The 23,520-nt window shown below is 36.2% G+C and overlaps 1 protein-coding gene and 1 non-coding gene across 2 annotated transcripts in view; both read left to right on the forward strand.

Annotated features, from left to right (window-relative positions):
• The window catches only part of POF1B (POF1B actin binding protein), a 135,306-nt gene that overhangs the window by 13,664 nt on the left and 98,122 nt on the right, over positions 1 to 23,520 (forward strand). The window contains exons 3-5 of the mRNA XM_056124182.1: positions 9,894 to 9,968; positions 13,890 to 13,970; positions 18,664 to 18,765. Of these exons, the coding sequence (XP_055980157.1) occupies positions 9,894 to 9,968; positions 13,890 to 13,970; positions 18,664 to 18,765 (258 nt within the window). The remainder of the gene's footprint in view (positions 1 to 9,893; positions 9,969 to 13,889; positions 13,971 to 18,663; positions 18,766 to 23,520) is intronic.
• On the forward strand, positions 9,554 to 9,635 carry TRNAL-UAG (transfer RNA leucine (anticodon UAG)). Its single transcript has one exon. It is a non-coding gene; the product is annotated as a tRNA-Leu (tRNA).

Genomic DNA, 23,520 nt, shown 5'->3' on the forward strand with positions numbered 1-23,520 from the left:
ATTTATAATATTCTCTCTAGAAAGGTATTTAAAATGGACTGCAAAGATAGTCCATGGGTGGGCTGGAACAATAGCACAGCGGGTAGGCATTTGCCTTGCACACAGCCAACCCAGGTTCAATTCCCAGCATCCCATATGGTCCCCTGAGAACCGCCAGGAGTAATTCTTGAGTGCGGAGCAAGAAATAACCCATGTACATCCCCGGGTGTGACACCCCCCCCCCCCAAATAAAGGTACTTCATGGGTAAGGCATTTTTCTTGCATGCTGATGACCCTTATTTAATCCCATTTGGTCAAATGGTCCACAGAGCACTGCCAATAGTGACCTTTAGCACAGAGCCAGGAGTAAACATTAAGTACTGTTGAGGGTGCCCCAGTCTCTCCAACAAAACTAAAATGAAAAAACTGTTTAAAAGCACTTATTAATATTCTGTCCCCAAGTCCTTCAGTAACACTAAATATCTACAAATGTTATAACCTGACTTATAATTAACTCCATTTCCTGCTTCCAAGGGACCTTACTTTCTGAAACTTACCTTCTAGTGCCCAATGATTCTGAAAAATGTAGAATGTTGTTTTTTAAATCCAGGCCCCAGTTTTAATATGCCTTTGCTATTTTATTGCTCTTATATCTGAAATATCACCCATATTCACCAAATTATAATATACTACAATGTCATTTTTACAAATTTTCAAATATAACCTATTAGTGTATCTCTAATTCCCCAAGTCTGAGTCTATATCCCAAAATCTGTGCTTTATATGTAATATGTTCTTTATAGCTCTTATGATAGATGATGTTATTACTACTTGAAATAATATCTCAACTTAAAATCTGAATTTTTGCTGAGAGTAGTGTGTTATATATGTCTTTTGTGTCTCCTTTAATACTACTAAAACAAATATAAAACAAAATTAGTAATATTTTTTACATATACAACAAGTCTAGCAAAAAAGAACACTTCGTATAAATAGATTGGTTAATATATTGTTTCACATTTATTATCTATTCACTAGAAATAAGACATTATGATGAAAAGCATTATGTGTATTGCACTATGTATAAATGAAGATAATTTTATTATGTGTCTTATTTGTTTTACAAAAACAATAGCTCAAATAACTTATCTATATTAGGCTCAAATAGCTAAAAATAGTATATCCAAGTTAGGACAACAATGAATGCTCAGTGTTTAGAAAGAGAAATTAGAAATTTCTTGTTTAGAAATTTCACAATATTGTCTGTCACCCTTAGTTAATCTTAGTAAAGCATATTCAGTTTAAACAAGCTATATTAAGTTGGTTTTAGCAAATCATTAGCAATGACTACCCTTGATCTATTTTTCTTTTCTTATCCTAATCTTCTATTTTCAAAGAGGGAAATCTCAAATATATAATAGAAGGCAAAATTTGTTTCTTTTAAGAAATAGGTTTGGTTGACACACAACATAACTTATTTCAAGTGTTATAAAAAACCTAGATGTGATATAATGTTGTTATTTGGAGCATAAAGGTAAAGGTAAAGGTAAAGGCCCTCCCGTTGATCGTCGATTTTCTCGAGCGGGCCCAGTAACGTCTCCATTGGAGACTTTGTTGTTACTGTGTCTGGCATATCGAATACTCTCCGTAGCTTGCCGGGCTCTCCGAGAGGGGCAGAGGAATCGAACTCGGGTCGGCCATGTTGGCCGCTTGTAAGGCGAACGCCCTACCACTGTGCTATCGCTAAAGACAAATTCCTATTGGGTTATTTAAAAGGCCACTGTCACTGTCCTCCCTTTGTCCATCGATTTGCTTGAGCGTGCCCAATAACGTCTCCATTTTGAGACTTGTTGTTACTGTGTTTGGTATATTGAATATATCACGGTTAGCTTGCCAGGCTTTGCCTAGCGGGCGAGATACTCTTGGTAGCTTGCTGGGCTCTCCGAGAGGGGCAAAGGAATCGAACGCAGCTCAGCCGGGCTGGCTGCACTCAAGGCAAATGCCCTACCGCTGTGCTATTGCTCCTACAATACTAATGCATTTGATAATTTTCATTTAGAAGATTAAACATTCATGATTAGAGATTGACTAAACAACAAAAGTCTTGTCTATGGTTAATTTTAAAATGTTAGTTTTTCACTTCTGAAAATGAAAAATAAAGTTTATTTCCATAGATCACAGAGAAAGAAATAGTTCCTGAATGCCACTAGGTGTGCACCACTCCCAATAAAGCCAGTAAACATTACCACTATTATAAGCACGTGACCTAAAGCATAATTAAATTCAAAAGTCTGAAAAGAGGAATAAGAAAAATAATAATATAGAGGTCTAGACAAACACTAAATGACACTTGCTCAGCAGACCTAAAGTTGTTGGTACTGCCCACATACACTCAGGAGATCTTGACAGCCCTGTTATTAGGAATTCACAGTGAGAAAGAACCCCAAAAGTGCTCAGTTGCTATGCAAGTGCAAGCATAGGGTTCTGAGCTTAATTAGTATTTCTGTGCATGTGGTAATGAGATTTTTATTGGCCACCAGTTCTGGGCTTCTAGCAAGGAAATTCTCTACAAATGCTAAATCAATATTCACTGTCTGACTTGCTGAATATGTAACTCTGCCTATACCCACTTCTATAAATATATGCTCTAAAGATGGTAGTGGTAGTGCTGGTGGTGATCATGATGATGGTATGTGTACGTGTGCGTGTATGTGTGCACGTGTGCATGTGTGTGTGTGTTTCTACTTGGGTTAGTTCTTGTAAATTTATGAATTGTTTCAGTGCAATATTTTTTTCTTAAAAGCTGGTGAACTTGGGGGGCGGAGAGATAGCACAGTGGGTAGGGTGTTTGCCTTGCACGTGGCCGACCTGGGTTCAATCCCCAGTGTCTCATGTGGTTCCCTAGGCACTGCCAGGAGTAATTCCTGAGAGCAGAGCCAGGAGTAACCCCTGAGCATCGCTGGTTGTGACCCAAAAAGCCAAAAAAAGCTTCTGAACTTGGTTAGTAAGTTTCATTTTGCTTAATTTACTGATATTGAATTAGAATTTGTTAAGGAAGAAAAATAAACTACCATTTAGAAAGAAACTATCTAATTCTAGGAAGCATACACAAAACAATCTTGTGAAAATTATTTTGTTATTACTAGTTCCAGTTTAAAATGTTTGTAGAACATTCTCCAGATAGGAGTACTTTAAATACTGTTAGTTGATCAACACAGTCATTTAAGAAATCAGTTTGGTGGAATCTGTTAAGATGAAGAGTGTACATAGTTTCTGCCAGGGTAATTCTGCTTTGTGTCATTCTAGAGAAATACATAGCAGAAGGATGTTATTGTAGCTTAGTAAAACATGGAAGCAATTTAAAAAATCTTATCAACAGTTAAATTTTAAGCATTACAGAACACTATAAATTAATTTAAAATGAAAAGGTATGAATAATATATAACTAATATATTAGAGTTTTTGCTTATGTTATATAATACTAAAAGCAATAATTTGCATTGTTTATGCATATGTGTGATATACATTACACCTGTAGCAATGATTACTTTTAAGTAAGCTATTTATATTAGGGGATAATTGTTTAAGAATGGATAGTTTATTTCATCTAAATATAATTTTTTAAAATTTATAATATGGTCATGTATGGTAACTGCAAAAAACATTTATTTGCCTTATCTTTTTGTGCCTATTCCTACTAGATATGTACCCAAACCCTCTTGCTTGATTATATTTGTAGCCATTTTCCTAAACTTAAAAATATTCTACACTTTTGTCTACAATCTTTAATAATGTGCATTTGAGAAATAATTATCAACAACATAAAGATAATTTGGAAATATATTCAAAGATTGCTTTGAAACACAATGCTGCGTCATATATATACATATATATCCTGCATTACAACATTATTGTTGTTTCATATATGTATATATATATCCTGCATTATAACATTACTGTGGTATAATAGGGAGCAAACAGATTAAAGACTTTCCAATTGAACAAAAAGAATAAACACAATATGCAGAACATTTTCAGTTTTAATTAATATATAGTCCTTTTAGAAGACTGATACATTATAGCTATACTGTTTAGTAAGTGTGTTGGTAAGTTCAAATTCTAATTATTAACAGTCCTATTACTCTAAAGAAAAAAAAATATTTTGTGAACAGGGAGAAGATAGCCAAATAAGGAAAATCTGTGTTACAATCTCTTGTATTCACTAAAAAAGCCATACCCACAATTGGATAAGCCATACCCACAATTGGATTAAATTTACCTCCCCCTAAAAATACAGAAAGCTGAGCTATCCTCCCCAGGTGAGGAACACTGCTATGTAGTCTAAATAGAGGCCTAAAATACAAAGCTAATGAGCATAGGCAAGGCTTATCAGGGTGAAGCAGAGACCAAAAGTTTGTGAGAGATCCTAAGATCCTAAGGTGTACAAAAATTTGCCCTGGAAAATTAAGGAATTTAAGCAAAACAAAACAAAACAAAACAAAAAACACTGTCATTTAACCCTACAATTCTATTCTGAAAGTTCTAAAATAGGAGAAAATATATATACAGGTTAAAGTATTCAAGGGGCCTGAAACACCGCCAGGATTCAATTTGAAGGGACTCGGGGTCTTTGATCTATCTTTAAAAATATAAAAAAAAATATTGTGGGCAAATTACTGAGTAAGAGCCAACAGTCCTAAAGTGGGAGTCGAGTTGAACATCATGTAGATAAGTGACATTTGATAATCCCTGCTTCCTTTAGAGAACACCTGACTGATAGCAGGCAGCCCAGATGTACACAGAGTCAGAACGTGCATTTTAGAGTCAAAATAAACCATAATTCCCCCATTGCCCAACAAAGCATAAGCAGTGTGAAATCCAGATTGCCTGCTATGCTGCCACTCATTTTCAGGGTGCATATTATGTCGAACTGGCCTCCTTTAAGTCAGAATAACTTCCCTGCACCCACACACAGGTTGCAAAGCCACTTGTAGGCCCATGTGATTATTTTCAGGCAGACAAGTTGGGTGTTGAGGGGAGGTGTCAACCAGGCTCTACTAGTAACATGGATTGGGGATCCCCATTATTTTCACATATGTTCAAAATTCCAGGACCACTCAGGATTGAGGTCCTGGAATCTCAGGATTATCCTGATTATCTCCAGAAATCACACCTTTGGACTACAGAACACTTCCCAGGTCCATTTGTTCTTTGTATTGCCAGCCTTTGGAGAACGCAAATACTCTGGTATTTACATAGATCTATTTGGTGCTGCCATTGTAATGGATCACTTGTGACTCTGAACTCCCAGTTTCTTCACCTTGCTTGTCTTACTGGACTTTGACATGACAGTCAATATCATGTACCAGAGATATTGGGTTGCAGCCAGTTCTGCTAGGTTACTTAGTACTGTATCAGGTGCAGGTCACTCATCACCACAAATGCCCAGCAGCTCTCTGGATCAACAGAAACTCAGTTACAGTCTCCATCTGGAAATAGGGATCTTACAGTCTCCATCTGGAAATAGGGATCTTAAACCTCAGATTACAACTGAGGCCTGCGTAAACACAGACTTTCACTTCAGGTCCTCACATAGCACCATGTAAAATTTTAAAAGGTAAAGAATTTGCCTGCATTTATAAAGAAAAAAAGCATGGAAAGACCCCAAACACATCAGAACTTTCTAAACTCTCTGACAACTTATGTGCAAGAACATAAAGATGTGCAGTATATTGAGGAAATCTTGAAGAGAACATAAAAAATTACATAAATATGTGAGAAAGCAATGATAAAACTGAACTAAAATGGTAATTTAACTAAAAATCATATTATAGAGGTTCAATAGAAAAATATCAGAAGTTTGGAGTCAATTCAGTGAGTTTGAGAATAAGTTAGAGGCAACCACCAGAATGAATTGAAGGTCAGAGCAACAGAACTTTTTTTAAATTTTATTGAATGACCAGGAGATAGTTACAAGTTTTCATGTTTGGGTTATAATCACACAATGATCAAACACCCATCCCTTCACCAGTGCACATTCCCCACCACCAATATCCCCAGTATACCCCCCTTCTCACCCTCTCCCTGCGCAGACAATATTCCCCATAGTCTCTCTCTCTCTCTACTTTTGGGCATTATGGTTTGCAAATACAGACATTGAGAGGTTATCATGTTTGGTCCTTTATTCCACTTCTGGGAATATATCCCGAGGATGCAAAAAAGCACAGTATAATATATTCATTGCAGCACTGTTCACAATAGCCAAAATCCAGAAACAAACCAAGTGCCCTAGAACAGATGACTGGTTAAACTTTGGTACATCTACACAATGGAATACTCTGCAGCTGTTAGGAGAGATGAAGTCATGAACTTTGCTTATAAATGGATAGACATGGAGAGTATCATGCTAAGTTAAATGAGTCAGAAAGAGAGGGACAGACATAGAAGGACTGCACTCATTTGTGGAGTATTAAACAACATAACATGAGGCTGACACCTAAGGATAGTAGGTACACGGGACAGGAAGATTGCTCCATAGCTGGAAGCCTGCTTCATGAGCAAAGGGGAGAAGGCAGCTAGACAGAGAAGGTATCACTAAGAAAATGATGGCTTGAAGAACTGGACGGGATGGGAGATGTGTGCAACAGAACTTTGGACAAGGGTCTTAGTTGCATTTAGTCAATTAAGGTTTGATTCTCAGCAATGCATATGCTTATCTAAGTCCCACCTGTTGTTATCCATGAGCAGAGCCAGAAGGAAGCCCTGAGCACTTCTGGGTGTGACCCAAGAACAAAGAGTTAAAAAGAACTGAAAAGTGAAAATCCAAAATGAAAAAAAAATAAAAATTTATAAGAAAGAATCAAGAGAAACCATATTCTTATCATACAGGTTTCAAGAGAGGGGAGGAGAATAATTATTAGTTGAAAAGATAATAGATGAGAACCTCTCCAGTCTGATGAATGATATATATATACATATATGTACATATATGTATATATACTCATATGCAAAAATTCAAAGTCCCAATTCAAATCAAATAGATTAACACCAAGACACATTGCAATTAAATAGGAATGATAGAGCCTTTAAAACATCAATAGAAAAGTATTATTATCCATAAGATACATTTATCAAATGTAAGCACTACAGACCAGAAGGAAATGGTTTAATGTACTCAATATGTCCAATGCAAATGACCACCATAAAGGAATACTCTAAACAGCTAGGTTAACAATCATATTTGAAGGAGTGATACAAAGCTTTTCAGCTAAACAGGAAAAATATTCAGTCACTAAAAAATCTGTGAAATAAATACTAAATAGTCTTTTATAAAATACAGAGTAACCCCACTTGGAGGTAGTAAGATGTTTAAATATATAAAATGTGGGAGTAAATGAGTGTAATAAATTACCAGAATGAACTTCAGACTAATCAGTTTTATATTTAAACAAGACAGGAGCTTAAACTGCATATGTAAACTGCATAGAATTATAAAGATGAAAATCCTTAAAAAATATAAACAAGAAAGGTCAATGGCACCTGATCACAAAATAACTGTCAGATATCCGAGTAGCATTGCACTGTCCTCCTATTGTTCATCGATTTGCTCGAACGGGTACCAGTAATGTCTCAAAACAAATTGTGAGACTTGTTGTTACTGTTTTGGGCATATTGAATACATCACGGGTATCTTGCCAGGCTTTGTCATGTGGATGAGATACTCTCGGTAGCTTGATGGGCTTTCTGAGAGGGGCGGAGGAATCAAACCCAGGTCAGCCGTGTGCAAGGCAAATGCCCTATTCTCTGTGCTATTGCTCTAGCCCAGTTATCAGAGTACATGGGGGAAAATAGAAGTCTAAAGAAACAAAGAAAAAATTCAAAATACACAATATTCATATAGAAAAATGACGCTATAACTAATTTTTAAGAACTTTACTCTCAATGGCCTGAACGCACCAATCTAAATCAGTGTCGCTACATGGGTTAGGAAAACAAAACTGAATATTATTTTGCTCTCAGGATACTTGGTTGAAATTTATAAAACATCCCCAAAAGTGTATTTTGGAAATATTTAGGTCAGAAAAAGTAGATTTTAACTTGAAAACGGGACGTAGAGACACTACTAGATTGATGATTAAGGAATCAATACATAAAGAAAACTTAGCACTCATTAACACATGAAGATGCAGGAAAATGCAACGGATCCACTACTAAAAAGCCTGAAATTAGATATTAATATAACAGAATAGAAATAGGAACTTTTACATTCCACTTACATCATTGGAAAATCATTAAGAAAATAGCAGCTTAATATGAGGAACAGGAAGAGCCGACTTGAATATATAGTCACAAGATTTTCCCTACAAAAATTAAATATACACTTTGCTCCAGTTCATATGGAAACATTCCTCAGGAAAGACCACAGGCTATGACATAAAACAAGTTTCAATAAATTAATAAAGATTGAAGTTAAATCAGACACCTTTTCAGATCACAATGATATAAGGATAGAAATCACCCATAAAAATGAAAGTTAGGGAAAACGTTAAGATTTTAGAAACTAAACAGCATACCCCACAGCAGAAGATAGAAAAACTTTTTTACATCAATATAGGAAGTTTGAAGCAATAAGGCTTACATCAGGAAACAAAAAAGGGCTTAAAACAAGCAATTTAACTTCATATCTTCCAGATGCAGAAAAGCAAAAACAAATAGGACCAAAATTAAATGATGAAATAAAAAAGATAATAAATATTAAAACTATTAAAATGCAACACAAATGACTAATGAAACAAAAGTTTTGTTATTTGAAACAATAAACAGCATTGATGGACCCTTAGCCAGATTCATGAAGAAAAGGGAGAGAAAACCATTATTAGTAGGATCAGATGTAAAACAGAAACCATTCCAAAAGGTACCACAGAAATCATGAAAAAAAGCAATGAATAAACTTATGTCAATTGGAGAATATAGAAGAAATGGACAAATTTTGGGAATCTTTAAATCTCTGATGTTATTTCAGGAAGAAAGAGAAAACTTAACCAGGTCAATTACAAATATGTATATAAGTTAGTATAAGATAAATATTTTAGTAAGTTTTAATGTATTATTATAAAAATAGATTAATTTTTCTAGAACTTAAGTCATTCAAATAACTGCTCAAAAAGGGAATGCCCTGCCACAGAGGCATAGTGGGATGGGGGGAATGAGGGGTGGGAGGGATGCTGGGACCTGTGGTGGTGGAGAATGGGCGCTGGTGGAGGAATGGGTACTTTATCATTGTATAACTGAAACCCAAGCACAAAAATGTGTAAGTCTATAACTGTACCTCGTGGTGTTTCACTAATAAAAAAAAATCAATTAATTTTAAAGGTAAAGGTAAAGGCCCTCCCGTTGATCGTCGATTTGCTCGAGCGGGCCCAGTAACGTCTCCATTGGAGACTTTGTTGTTACTGTGTCTGGCATATCGAATACTCTCGGTAGCTTGCCGGGCTCTCCGAGAGGGGCGGAGGAATCGAACTCGGGTCGGCCATGTTGGCCGCTTGTAAGGCGAACGCCCTACCCGCTGTGCTATCGTAGCGTGGCCGAGTGGTCTAAGGCGCTGGATTTAGGCTCCAGTCATTTCGATGGCGTGGGTTCGAATCCCACCGCTGCCACACCGTCCGCGGTCTTGTTTTGGAGCTCCAGTGGCGCAATCGGTTAGCGCGCGGTACTTATACGGCAGTACGTAATTTTAAAAAATTAGAAAAAAAGATGATGACATTATGAGTGTTTTTTCCTTGGGCTTAACTGGTTTAAATCTTTTTCTAATATAAATGTATTACTTCTGTAATAAAGAAAGCCAATAAAAGTTATAAAATTCAAAAAAAATAACTGCTCAATTACAATTTCTCAATTTCCATTTATTTCAACAGGAACTCCATTCTCCAACTCTGAAAATATCTACTTGTGCCCCAAGCACATTACAAGTTAATCAAAATACTGAACAGGTAAAGTGAGTTTTTATAATTTATTTTATTTTATTAAAGGCCATGATTTATAAAGTTATTAATAGATGAGGCTTAGGCATACAAATATTCCAACACCAATCTCACTACCAGTCAACTTCCTTCCACATCTGTTCCCATCCTCCCTCTGGCTCACTAACCTCCGTCCCCACTTTGAAAGTCCATCCCTGCCACTTTGAAAGTCACGTTTCAAAATTTGGTGATTGTAGCTTAGATCACAGGTTTTCAGTGTTGCAGCTGTGCTTTAGTTATATAGCTGTACCAGTTTCCTACGTCACCGGTATACCCAAGACCCCTGACTACTTAATTGGGTTAAAATAAGTTTTGGATTAAATTATATTATCTTTGATAAGCCTTGTTTATAAACCAACTTTAGTTATTCATATGCCTTTATATATTCAGAAAATATCAGAAACATAAAACTAGAAAAAAGATTCTCACAATTAAAATTAGCTGACTATTTTTTAAATTTATTTATTTATTGAATCACTGTGGGAAAAGTTACAAAGCTTTCAGGTTTAAGTCTCGGTCATGCAAATATCAAACACATTTCCCCTTACCAATACTTATTTTTCACCAAGGAGAACCCCAATAAACCCCCCCTCCCAACCCTCCCAATGCCTGTGAGGCAGATGAATTCTAGTTAACACTCTATCTACTTTGACTAGATTCATTGTTTCGACAAAAGATGCACCATTATTATTTAGCGTTTACACCCCCAAATCAGACATGCTGAAAAGGCATTGTGAAATAATTTGTTTTCTACAGCTGGTCACAAGAATTAAACAATGCCACACGGCTGCCGCGCGATTTTGGATTTCTGGTATTTTACTTATTAACCCTGGAAGTATTTCTGCTGAGAGTCAGATAATTATGAGATTGGTTTCTGTGTTCTGGAGCCATGGCCGTGCCGGAGAGCCGCTTGTGGGGGGCAACTCGTGACCTCGGTAGGGCATGAAGGACGAGCTGGGAACGCCCCCCTTCCAATGAGGTTTTAGTCGCCCCATCACGACCTAGCTGACTATTTTTTAAAAATATGAAAAACTGTTAAAACAAAATGAACTGAGCTTTTTCAGTTTTGTTGTCTACTCAGTTTGATTGCTTTTATTTTGAGTGCAATTTATTTTTAACCAATAATTTCCTGGATATTTAAATATTTTAGTGATATTTAAGGGTCCTTTTTTTTTGAGCACAACTAAAGTATAGAGACCTTGTATTGTTTGAAGACCTGACTTTGTGAATGATCAGGTGAATGTTTACATTTAGAATGTTTACATTTAGAAAGAGAACTATTCTTTCTTGTAGGTACACAATTTGAAATACATTCAAGCTTGTGGCTCTCTTAAATTTGACTACCTAGTAATCTGTCTACTAGGATTATTCTTGAATCTAATATTGCATTGCAAGTTCTCATAGAATTAAACATCATATTAATCATGATCACGATCATCCTGTTATTCATCGATTGTCTTGAGCAGGTACCAGTAACGTCTCCTTCTACCTAGCCCTAAGATTTTAAAAGAGCCATTTCAATGCTCTTTCAGGATTAGGAGGATGAGACCCATCATTGTTACTGGTATTTGGCATATTGAGTACGACACGGGAAATTTGCCAGACTCTGCCGTGTGGGCAGGATACTTTTGGTAGCCTGCCAGGTTCTCCAAAGGAAAAATAAGATAGTAAGATGTTGCTCCCGGGAGCTGGGTTTTATAGTCTCTGAGTCTTGGCCATTGATGGAACCAACCTGGCGCTGTAGGCAGCTGGTGGGTGTGACGCCTACCTACTGGAAGATGGGGGGGTCTGGGTGGAGAAGGTCCAGTCCCAATCCGAGTAGGCTTGGAGACCTCAGCCCTGGGACCTGCATGCCTGGGTTCCTCTGCCAGTTCTTTCATGCATGAGGTCCGTCCGGACATGTGGAGAGTGGTCCCAGCATGGCCGTGGCTAGCTCCGGAGGTCCTCAGCTGCTGGGGCTCTGCTCAGGGCGGGGGGGGGGAGAAAAACTCAACCCTCCCCCCTCCAAGGGGCCCCAGTGAGGACAGCCAGGCGCAGGGGCAGGAGACTGCCCCATATTAATAACTATCATATTAATAACTATGTTAATTTACTATTTGCCAGATACCATGAAGTATAACCAAAGAAAATGAAACATTAGTCATCTTAAGCTTATAGCCTTATTGGAGGGGAATTTATAAGTTATTGGACTTGAAGCATAGCAGGGAGAAAGACGCTGTTCTAAGGAAATTGGTCCCAGATAAGACTCTAAGGTGTGAACTTGAACAAAAAAGAGACAAATTGGCAGAAATTTGGCCTCTAGACCTTACAGGAGATAATGAATAGAAGATAATATTGTGTAGAATAAGATTACAAAAATAAACTTTACCAAATTGAAAATAACTTAGAAAAGAAGTTCAGTTGGAATTATGAATTTCTTTAGAGGTACTTGCTTTGTACTAAGTATGTATCAAATGTTTTTAAGGATGAATTAGATCCAAATCTTATTTTTAAGGAGCTCACAATTATAGCATGAATCACATATATAACACATCATAATATATTGATTAAATTATACAAATGTGTTAGAATTGGAGCCTGCAAAAGTATGATGTTGTAGAAAATTAACTGTACTTAAATTACATAGTTGTTCATTGCACTAAAACCAGTTTGAAATTTGCAGAAACTATGGAATTTTCCACAATTACTTAACAACTGGGTGCAACATATATTTTTATTGCAATAGGAAGTATATTTGTAAAAGTTTTAATATAGAAAGAAATATAAGATAAACTAAAAACACTCGTGTTACCCAGGAGCGATTTTCATTGTTTTGCTGTTTTCTTTGATACAACAAAAGCTTGATTTCATACTACAAATGCAGTTTTAATTGTTTATTTTTATTTATTTATTTATTTATTTTTTGCTTCTTGGGTCACACCCTGTGGTGCTCAGGGGTTACTCCTGTCTCTGCACTCAGGAATCACTCCTGGCGGTGCTCGGGGAAGCATATGGGATGCTGGGAATCGAACCAGAGTCGGCCACGTGCAAGGCAAATGCCCTACCTTCTGTGCTATCACTCCAGCCCCAATTGTTTATTTTTAAATGTACATAGTCCTGCATTTTATTGTAAATTTCTATTACTCAATATTTTTATGGCTACAGTGAAACATGTTTTTGTATTCAGTCTATGTGTGATTATTTATTATTTCCCTTCTCCATAATAACATGATCCATCTGATGCACTAATCGTTAGTTTTACAATTTAAATTTCTCCCTGTTATAGTATTATTTCGTTATGTTTGGTTAGATTTTAACATTCATTATCCATTTGCATATAAATGGTTTATGTCGTTTGTGTATTTTTACATTAAGTTAGTATAGTTTTCATATTGAATTATAAAACTTTATTTTAATGATGTAAACTTTTTCCAAAAAACTTTATAAATTTCTTTATTCTAGTTTTATTTCCGTTATTTGTTAAGCCCCCCTAATCTGGAAGATGTAACACTCCAAGTGGACACACCTAACTTTTTTGTTTGTCTTCTGTTAAAAAAATTATAGGATGTACCTTACAAGCAAAGAATCTAATCAATAAGTAGTAAGTTATGTGCTTCCTAATCAGGTATTTTTATTTAAATTAAACAATTATTTTAAACTCTAACGTAATATTGTTTGGAATATGCGATAGTATACAATGGAATGAGTATAAATGAATTATCTACCACAGTGCTGTGCACAGAAACACATGCTTTCATACGTTTTTTACAACTGAAATAGATTCAAACAAAATCCTCATTATTTGTGACAGCAACTAAATATTTTACTCTGAAAAAATGTCCCATACTATTATTGATAGTTTCATGGCCATTAAGAACAATGATTATATTTTTATTTTATTTTTCTTCATAGGAACTACATTTTCCAACGATGAAAATAAATACCTACCCACAGACCACTATTAGGAGTTACGTAGTTCAAAATCCTGATCAGGTAAGATCACCCAAATTAATGCTCCAACATATCATTTCATAGAAGTTGATAATATTTTTTAAAAGACGTTATTTTAGGCACCGTGATATACAATATTGATAATAGCAAACGTTCATGCATAAAACATTTAATACCACATTCTCCACAAGAGTATCAGCTTCCGTCCACCAGCATCCAAATGTCAACCACCTCCACATTCTAACATCTGAAAGCCTTGTTCAGTGATATTCTTTCTACAAAGGACCAATTTTCATTTTCTGTTTCCTTTGGGTATTAGTTGTTTCCCTGTTATGTTTCATTGCATGTCCAAGAAAGCCCAAAATATTTACAATATGAATATTTACAAATATATTTGCCAACATCTGTCCTAGAATTTATGAGAACACAAGCATTGATAAGACAAAAAAGAAAGTAATAAGTGTCCACAAGAGATACAGAGAAATAATTTATTGGACTTGATAATTCCGTAATAGAGTTGTGTAAAGTTATTAAAATTTACTTTAAGAATATTAGAAAATTAAGAAAATGCCGCCCCTCTCAGAGAGCCTGGCAAGTTACCAAGAGTATCTTGCCCGCATGGCAAAGCCTGGCAAGCTACCCGTGACGTATTCAATATGCCAAACACAGTAACAATGAGTCTCACAATGGAGACGTTACTGGGCCCCCTCGAACAAATCGATGAACAATGGGTGGACAGTGCTACAGTGCTACAATGCAGATTATTTATATGAATTAAACTATATATCACTATAAAATGAATAAAAAGACACAAAGAAATAAAAACACATCTACTTTAGTGGACTGGAAGAATTAACATTGACAAAATAACAATCCTACCCAAAACACTATACAAATTCTGTGCAGATCCTACAAAAATACCCATAACATTTATTTTTATTATTTTTTTATTGAATCACCATGAATTACAAAATTACAAAGTTATTCATGATTGCGTTTCTGGAGTACAATGTTCCAGCCCCAGTCTTTTCGCCAGTGTCTATTTCCTTCCACCAATGTCCCAATTTCCAGCTCACTCTCAAACCTGCCTTGATGGAAGATACTATTTTATCTTAATGAGAAAATCAGGATAATCTATCCAATGAGACTCCACTATTTTGATACCACTTTGTAATTTTGTAATGCTTTCCTGAACATGTAAAGGATTTGATCTTTCATTTTTATTTACATTACTTCAAAACTATGAACACCATTCTCTTCTCAAGGACATTATAAAATAGGTTTCTGGCTATACTATACTGAGTTCTGATCAATATTTAATGTTCCTGACAATAATCTAAATTTGATTTATGGCTCAGCATTTAGTAAATTATAATTTTAATAGTTGCTCGAGCTCGAGCGGGCCCAGTAACGTCTCCATTGGAGACTTTGTTGTTACTGTGTCTGGCATATCGAATACTCTCGGTAGCTTGCCGGGCTCACCGAGAGGGGCGGAGGAATCGAACTCGGGTCGGCCATGTTGGCCGCTTGTAAGGCAAACGCCCTACGCGCTGTGCTATCACTCCAGCCCCAATTTTAATAGTAAGCTCTTACATATGTTACATGATTTCCAGTTACTGTTAAGAGGCTTATTTATTGATTTATTTGCAAACTCATGCAAGTAAAATGTAGCTTGTATGATAGACTATCTAAGTATATACTTTTTAATTAAAAAATCATATAATTAAATCACATTTTTTGCTTTTTGGGTCACACTCGGCGATGCACAGGGGTTACCCCTGGCTCATGGGCTCAGGAATTAATCCTGGAGGTGCTCAGGGGACAATATGGGATGCTGAGAATCGAACCTGGGTGGGCCGCGTGCAAGGCAAACACCCTACATGCTGTGCTATCGCTCCAGCACCCATTACATCACTTTTAATCAAACTTGAATACCAACAGTATACGTCTTTGAATTCAAGAGTTTTTATTTTCTCAACAAATGTTTTTTTATTTCAGTTATTCTGAGAATTTTTATAATAACAAAACACAAAAAACCTGGCATATTTCATTGATTTTATATTATTCTAAACATAGTAGCAGATAAAAACTTTCCAGTCCCCCCTCTTGTATAAATCTCCAAGGGGCAGTCCTGGGGAAGCCCCAACGGCTCTTCCCCTAGCCACCTGCATTCGGGGGGCCTCAGGACTCTTCCCCAGCTGGGGCAGCCAGGGTCATGGGGCAGACGGTGGACGAAAATGAGGGACAAGTAGGTTGATTGATCAGATGCCATTTATTCCATTCTCCCCAAGCACCTTCCCCAGTCTCTCTGAACCTCCCATTCTAGTCTCAAATTGCCTGCATCCCCGTGTCCTTCTGTCTCCCCTGTTCCATCTCACAACCTGGGCTCGCTCTCTCTACGAGCCTGCTCCTGTATTCTTCTACATCCTACTCCCTCTGTCCCCCTTGCTAGTCTCTCCGCACTCCATCTTGCTGCCCTTGCTCTTTCCTCTCTCACCTCTCTCCAGCTCTCTTGTCACTCCAACTCCCCTGCACTCTGGGCTGTCACTGCACCCAGTCAGGTAGCCAAATTAACATAAGAAAGCCTGATTTCTTGATGGCAATAAACAATTTGCTGTTCTGTGTATACAAAATACAAACCAAAAATCTTGACCACTGTATAGGTTAAAACTGTTTTAAGCACGTTGCCTAAAATGTAATAAAAATTAAATTTTGTTTGGAAAAAAAAGAAAGCCCCTCCTGACTGTCATCAGACTCAGGGGCTAAACACCACCTGGGGTATTCCAAAGCCCTCTTCCTGACTGCCTAAGGGCAAAATACCTCCTAAAGTGTTTTTCTCCTTTCCTCAGTCCAGTAACTCTATCAACATCTTAATACTAGTTATTTTTGTATGTACTGTATGGACACAGTAAGAGATACATTGAGGCTTGTAGAGCAGCTTTTCTGAGAAAGTCTTGCCACAGACTCAGACTACAGAGCTCAGGCCAGATTAATCATTCCTAACCCTAGCAGGGTCCGAATCTAGTTATTACTTTTTGGATCATGACAGCATTTGTCCATGACCAAAATCTTAAGCATTAAGCAATATTTAAGCATTATGGCATTTTGACCAGGCCCATCTTGATGCCGGGGTAGCACATAGCTTACCACTTGCCCTGGTTCCATCCAGTCCCTCGTTAGGACGCTGCTTTTGGGGTGCTGGGAAGTAAGGGCAGCTGAGGCTTAGGTCGAGAGAACAGATGCCCAGGAGGAAAATATCACTGAGAGTCATGTTACAAAAGCATAGCATATACTGTCTTCTTGTATCCATACAAAACAGACATAGCTCTGAATAAACTATGCAAAGGACTTAGGGAGAAGAGAAAAACAATATTTACAAGTTAACAGAGCACAAAGAAAGAAGCTACAAATAAACTCAGAAGAATGGAAGCACTGTGATGGGAGCAATCCAATAAACCTAAACTACCTTAGGCTATGCAGGAGGGACAAATCAATGTTATCCTCCACCCTCTGTTACAACCCCATCCTTCTGTATTAAAAATATAAAATTTTGATTTGTTAGAAAATAGTTCCAACTCCCAGGCAAGTAAATATTATACCAAAACGAAAAGAAGGCAAAAGAATATGCTATATATTACACAATTGTATTTTATTTTAGGCTTCTTGTTTGATTCTTCTTAACATCTTCCTTATTTCTCTCAAATATACTGAACACTTGAGTTACTCTACATCGATTTAGTTGCTTATTGGGAAATAAAGTCAAAACTTATTTTTGTTCTGTTTTCAATATTCAGCATGTATATGTCGTGCTCAGTTTCGTAGCTTTAATTATAATCACAAGAAAGAACTATGCACTTCAAGGACACCCAAGTTGAGTTCCAGGAACAAAATCTTGGCTATAGATCTATTTTCATTAATGAAACCGAGGAGCTGAATCGTGTTTATTTTGCATTTCTCAAAAATAAATATGCAAAGAATCTGTCAATGAAGTCTGTTGAAATGACTTTATCTCTAGAGTCCCTGATTACTTCAAAGAAAAATAATTATATTTAATCTTCTTATTTATTTTTATTAAAGCACTGTGATTTGCAAGTTTATTCATAGTTGAGTTTTACACATACAATATTGTAGCACTGATCCCACAACCAGTGTCAACCAGTGGTCGCTACACACTTTTCTCATGTTCCCTTCATAGCTCCCCATGTCCAGTCTGCCCTCTTGACAGGAACCTTTCTAAGTTCAGTTGTTAAAGTTTAGATCCTTAGACTTTAGTATTTGCTCTGTGGTTTGAATATTTCGCTCTATCATTCCTTAACACCACCTTTGTACCTGACTCCTCTGACCTGTACCCACCCTCCATTGCTTCTCATCTGTCTCTTCTCCCTCTCCCCTCAACTCTTTCCTTCTCTTCCCTATACTCTGGGTTCAAATCTGATATGGGAGTCCCCCATTTAAATATTGCATTCCCTTATCTAGTTATTCTAAATTCTAAAGAACATAAAAATAAAAAAAATAATTAACCTCTTCCAATTTCCATAAAGGACCAGATCACACCTTTTTAAAAATTGGATTGTATTATCAGGGCCTCAAGGGACATGATCCTACTCTACTCTTGTAATCTGCATAAAAACCTAGAGTTTATTAGTACCTTAGATTATTACAGGCTGGATATATGCTTAAGATAAGGTTCCTCTGAAATGACACCTTTAAAATTAAAACATTCCTGTCATTATAGGAGCCTCTCTCACCACTACTAAAAGGAGGCCATTTCTTCCCAGGAAATAATGTTATTTATGAAAAAACAATAAGAAAAGTGGAGAAGTTAAATATGGATCAGGTAAGTAAAATTTGTTTTAATGATCACTTTATATGTGCATACATTGAACTGTAAATGTGTAAATACACAAATATTTTAATGTAGCAAAAATGACAAATTGTAAAATACCAGGTGAGACAACTGTGAATCATAAATACTTTATTATCTCTACAGTCCATTAAGAATTTTCATATTCATTTACTCATTAAAATATCCCTGTTTTGACATAGAAAGATTGCATTCATCTGGGGAACATAAAATAACAAAATAGGAGACTAACACCCAAGAATAGCTGAGATAAGTGCCAGGAGGTTTGCTCCATGGCTTGGAGGCCAGCCACAATAGCTAGGGCAAAAGGCAGCTTAGATAGAGAAGGGAGCACCAAATAAAGGGTGTTGGGAGGACCCTCCCAGGATGGGAGACACATGCTGAAAGTAGCCTATAGACCAAACATGATTGCCACTCTATGCCTCTTTTGCAAACCACAGCACCCAAAAGGAAAGAGAGAACAAAAGCGAATGAATGCCCTGCCACAGAGGCACTGTGGGATGGGGGGATGGAGTGTGGGAGGGACACTGGGATCATTGGTGGTGGAGAATGGGCACTGGTGGAGGGATGGGTACTCAATCATTGTATAACTGAAACCCAAGCACAAAAATTTGTAAGTCTACAACTGTACCTCATGGTGTTTCACTAATAAAAATTTTAAATAAATTAAAAAATAAATAAAAATAAACTATTAAAAATATCCCTGTTTTGTTACAATGGAAAATGAAATAAACATATAAAAAGTTGCTTTAAAAAAACAATGGTACGAGGCCAGAGAGATGGTAAAGCAGATAGGGTACTTGCCTTGCACCCACATACATGAGTTTGATCCGCAGAAACTTATATAGTATCTCAACACACAGCATGAGTGATCCCTGAGAGCAAAGCCAGAAATAAGCCCTGAGAAAAAGCCAGTTGTGACCCCAAAAGAAAAACAAAAAAAGAAAAGAAAAAATTAGAATAATGCTGAAAATCTGTGAATATGAATTTAATGCAGATATACCAAGCCCTCTGTGATTTTCTTCTAATAGGTATCAAAATAATCACAATTTAAAATATTATTTTTCTTATTCATTTAACATCTAATAATTTTTAAATGAACAAATATAGAAATAGATATGCAAAGTACAATTCTTTATAAAATTTCTAGAACTTTATAAAAATATCTAGAAAACCTCAGCTTCAAGCCAATTTTTAAAAACTCCAGTAAATGTTATTGACAGTTGGGGACAGGAAAATGACTTAAATGACCAGAGCTCATGCAAAGTATGTGCATGGTTTGATTCCTGGATTTGTATGGTCCCATGAGTACTGTTGGAAGAAACCCCTGAACACTGAGCACTGTTGAAGCAACCTCTGAACACCAAGCCAGTAGTAGTCCTGAGCATTGCCAACTTTTGTCCTAAATGAACAAAAAAGATAAACAAGTAAGTAAACCAACATAAATGTTTAATTCATAGCAAGTATTAGAGTTCAAAACTGCACCAGGGTAGGGGTCATAGAGATAGTACAGCAGGTAGGGCAATTTTCTTACCCACAACCTACCACCGTTTGAACCCTAACATCCCATATGGTTCCCAGAGCACTGCCAGGAGTAACTCTTCAGCACAGAGTCAGGAGTAACCACTGAGCATTCTCAGGTGTGGCTCCAAAACAAAACTGCATTAAGGTAATGGCAATTTCATGGTAAACAAAGTCCAAAGTTCTCCAACTCGAGTTGTTACTATTATCAGTAGAAGTTTCACACTGATCTGCTCTACAGACATAAGCATTGTAACCAAGAATAAGTTTTAGACATGCTGTCTCTTAAACATTGTTTCCCCCTCCTTTTCCCTCTCCTTAGTTACTGTTTCAATGACTGGAGGTCCCACATTCAGGGTTGTAGTATTCCTATATACACTTTCTTGTGGTGCTAGCAGAGAGAAGACTGCACTCTTGATATATAATACTTGCACAACCTTGGTTATGGTGTGATATTAATCACACATTTTGTTGTGGCACCAGAGATCTTACATTGTTGTGACACTGGCATCATATGCTACATGTGAAGCAGTACTAGTGATTAAAATTTTGGTCTCATGTCTCCAAGGTAGGTTTTCTACCACAGAGCTACCCTTTGACATCCTTGAATGAATGGACTGTATTAGCTTGTTAGAGGGCGCTATAAAAATGCCACAAGCTAGCACAAATTCATTATCTCACAGTTCTGAAAACCAGAACATGACATTGTTTGAGTGGTCCTGATCCAACTACTGAGGACGAACACTTCCATGTGTATCTCTTATGTTCTAGAAGCCCATCATCTTGTAAATCCTCCATCTTTACATGGCATCCTTTTTTTGTATCTTTATATCATCTTCCCTCTGTGTATGTCCGTTTCTATCTCAAAATTACTCCATTTTATTGAGAAGTCAGTTATATTTGGCTTGAATTTATCCAAATAAGCTCATTTTAACTTGACTATCAACCTTGTATGTAATAAGATTACATTATAAATATTAAGATTAATATTGTTACATATTTTTGGAGGGTACAATTCACCCCTCAAAAATTAAATCAAATGAATGTTAGTAACAAAATCATTCTTTTCATATATATTAAAAGTACTAATATGTAATAAACTCTCCTTTTTACTTTTCTCAACATGTCAATTTTTTTTATTTTTATGAGCCTATTACCCAGTAGTATATTATAATTTATTTGATGTCCAATAAAAATTAAATAGAGTAAGCTTTCAGAAATTCAAACATCCTTTTTAAATTCTGGTCTCCTTGGAAATATGGATATAGTATGGAAAGCATAGTAAGATATGCATGTGAATAGATGTCTTCTGGTATGATAGAATATTTCTGAAAATTTTGATACCAAAGAGAATCATCATCAAATATATCTGTTCTTTAAAAATCACATTACTAAACACAACAGACTATAACATTTGTTATTTTATTGCTTTGCATATAAATGTATATATATATATATATGGTGTTGGGCCACACCTGGTGATGCTCAGGGATTACTTCTGACTCTGTACTCAAGAATTAGTCCTGGCAATGCTGAGGTTCCATATAGGATGCTTGGAATTGGACCCAGGTGGGCAAGGCAAGGGCCCTACCTACTTTACTATCTGGCCCCTATAACATTTGCTCTTATCCAACCAAACTAATAAAGCAATAAGGTTGACACACTGTAAATAGTAAAGAATGTTTGAGATACTTCTTTTCATGCTGCTGCAAACATCTTTTTAAAGATATTTAACAGCTATTACAAATATTGTTCCTGCGATGATGTTAAATATTATATAATTTTTTTGTTGTTATGCATCTGGAACAGCTAAAGAATCCATTTACTGTTTTGATATTTCAATATCTATCTCCCATCTATATAGTTGATTTTATTGATTTAGTATTTGTTTACTATTATATTTCAAGAGAAAACATTCACACCTCTTTGTGTAATAAGTCTTACCACATTTAGCATCAGCGTTCTAGTTCACTATCACTCTGACCTATTCATTCCTTCCCAAGATAAACTAAAGACATAGTTTTTGTAGTCTGGGTTAATTTTCTTGTAAAAATTTATTTTTGTTTATAATGACCAACACATGCATGGGAACCATGTGCTTGTGGAGCCGTATACAGGGGCCCGCAGGATCTCTCCTGGCAATACTGGAACTGGAAGTGTTTGCCTAACGGTTTCGTTTCTTTGACCTGGTGATGCAGAGGGAAATGGGGACTCTGTAGTACATGTCTCTAAAAAAAGCTCCGTAGTACTCTGGAGCTTTCAGGGCTACATTTGTTAGTTCTGTGAAGTGATAATGTTTTTCTAGGAATCATACTACAAGCTTTAGGTATGCAAGGGAAACAAATATCAAATTTACAACTGTAAGGTTAATGTACATTCATTCACGCATATTTGGATTAAATTAGAGTACTTTTTAAAAAAAGATTCAGGTGAATGTAATCAAAGTAAAATAACAAAATATATTGAATTCATGTATATCAAATATCCTCTAATGTTCAATGCCCTAAACTTATCAGCAATAGAACCATAAAAAATAAAAAATAATGATTTTTATTATTCTTATATATTGTTTTCTTAAATATTGTCAATGTTTAGTATAATATAGTTTGGAAAATTATTATACTATTTTGTTTCATTATGTGACCCAAGTCCTGAGTCTGCCTTCATTTAACGAAGGTTGAAATTGATTTTTTCCACATCATGACACAATTGAAAGTTTCCCTATATGATGCTGTATGAATAAAATATTTAGGGGATTTAGGGGGTGTTTACATTTTATTTACTTTTTGTTATGAAACCATTATTCACAGTTAAGTTCTAGTCATACCGCGTTCCAACACAAATTCCACCACCAGAGTTGTCTTCCCTCCACCAATGTTCCCAGGTTTCTTCTACCCTCCAACCTGACTTCTTGACAGCCACATTTTAAAATTTGGTTGTTATATTCTGAACAGTCTCCATACTGTTTCCCAGAGGCGATGAACCGGGCAATATTCTCATCAGCAGTGCATGAAAGTTCTTTTATCACCACATCCTTGTCAACATAGGTTGTTCCCAGTTATCTTTCATATGCCTCATTCGCTCATTGTTTGAGATGATATCTGATTGACATCTTGATTTGGATTTCTTATGATAATAAGTGATGATGAGCACTTTTTCATGTAGCCATCCATCCATCTTCTTTAGAGACATATATGTTCATTTACT

This window comes from Sorex fumeus, unplaced genomic scaffold (assembly GCF_029834395.1).
Source record: "Sorex fumeus unplaced genomic scaffold, SorFum_2.1 ptg000050l, whole genome shotgun sequence".
Taxonomy (NCBI): domain Eukaryota; kingdom Metazoa; phylum Chordata; class Mammalia; order Eulipotyphla; family Soricidae; genus Sorex; species Sorex fumeus.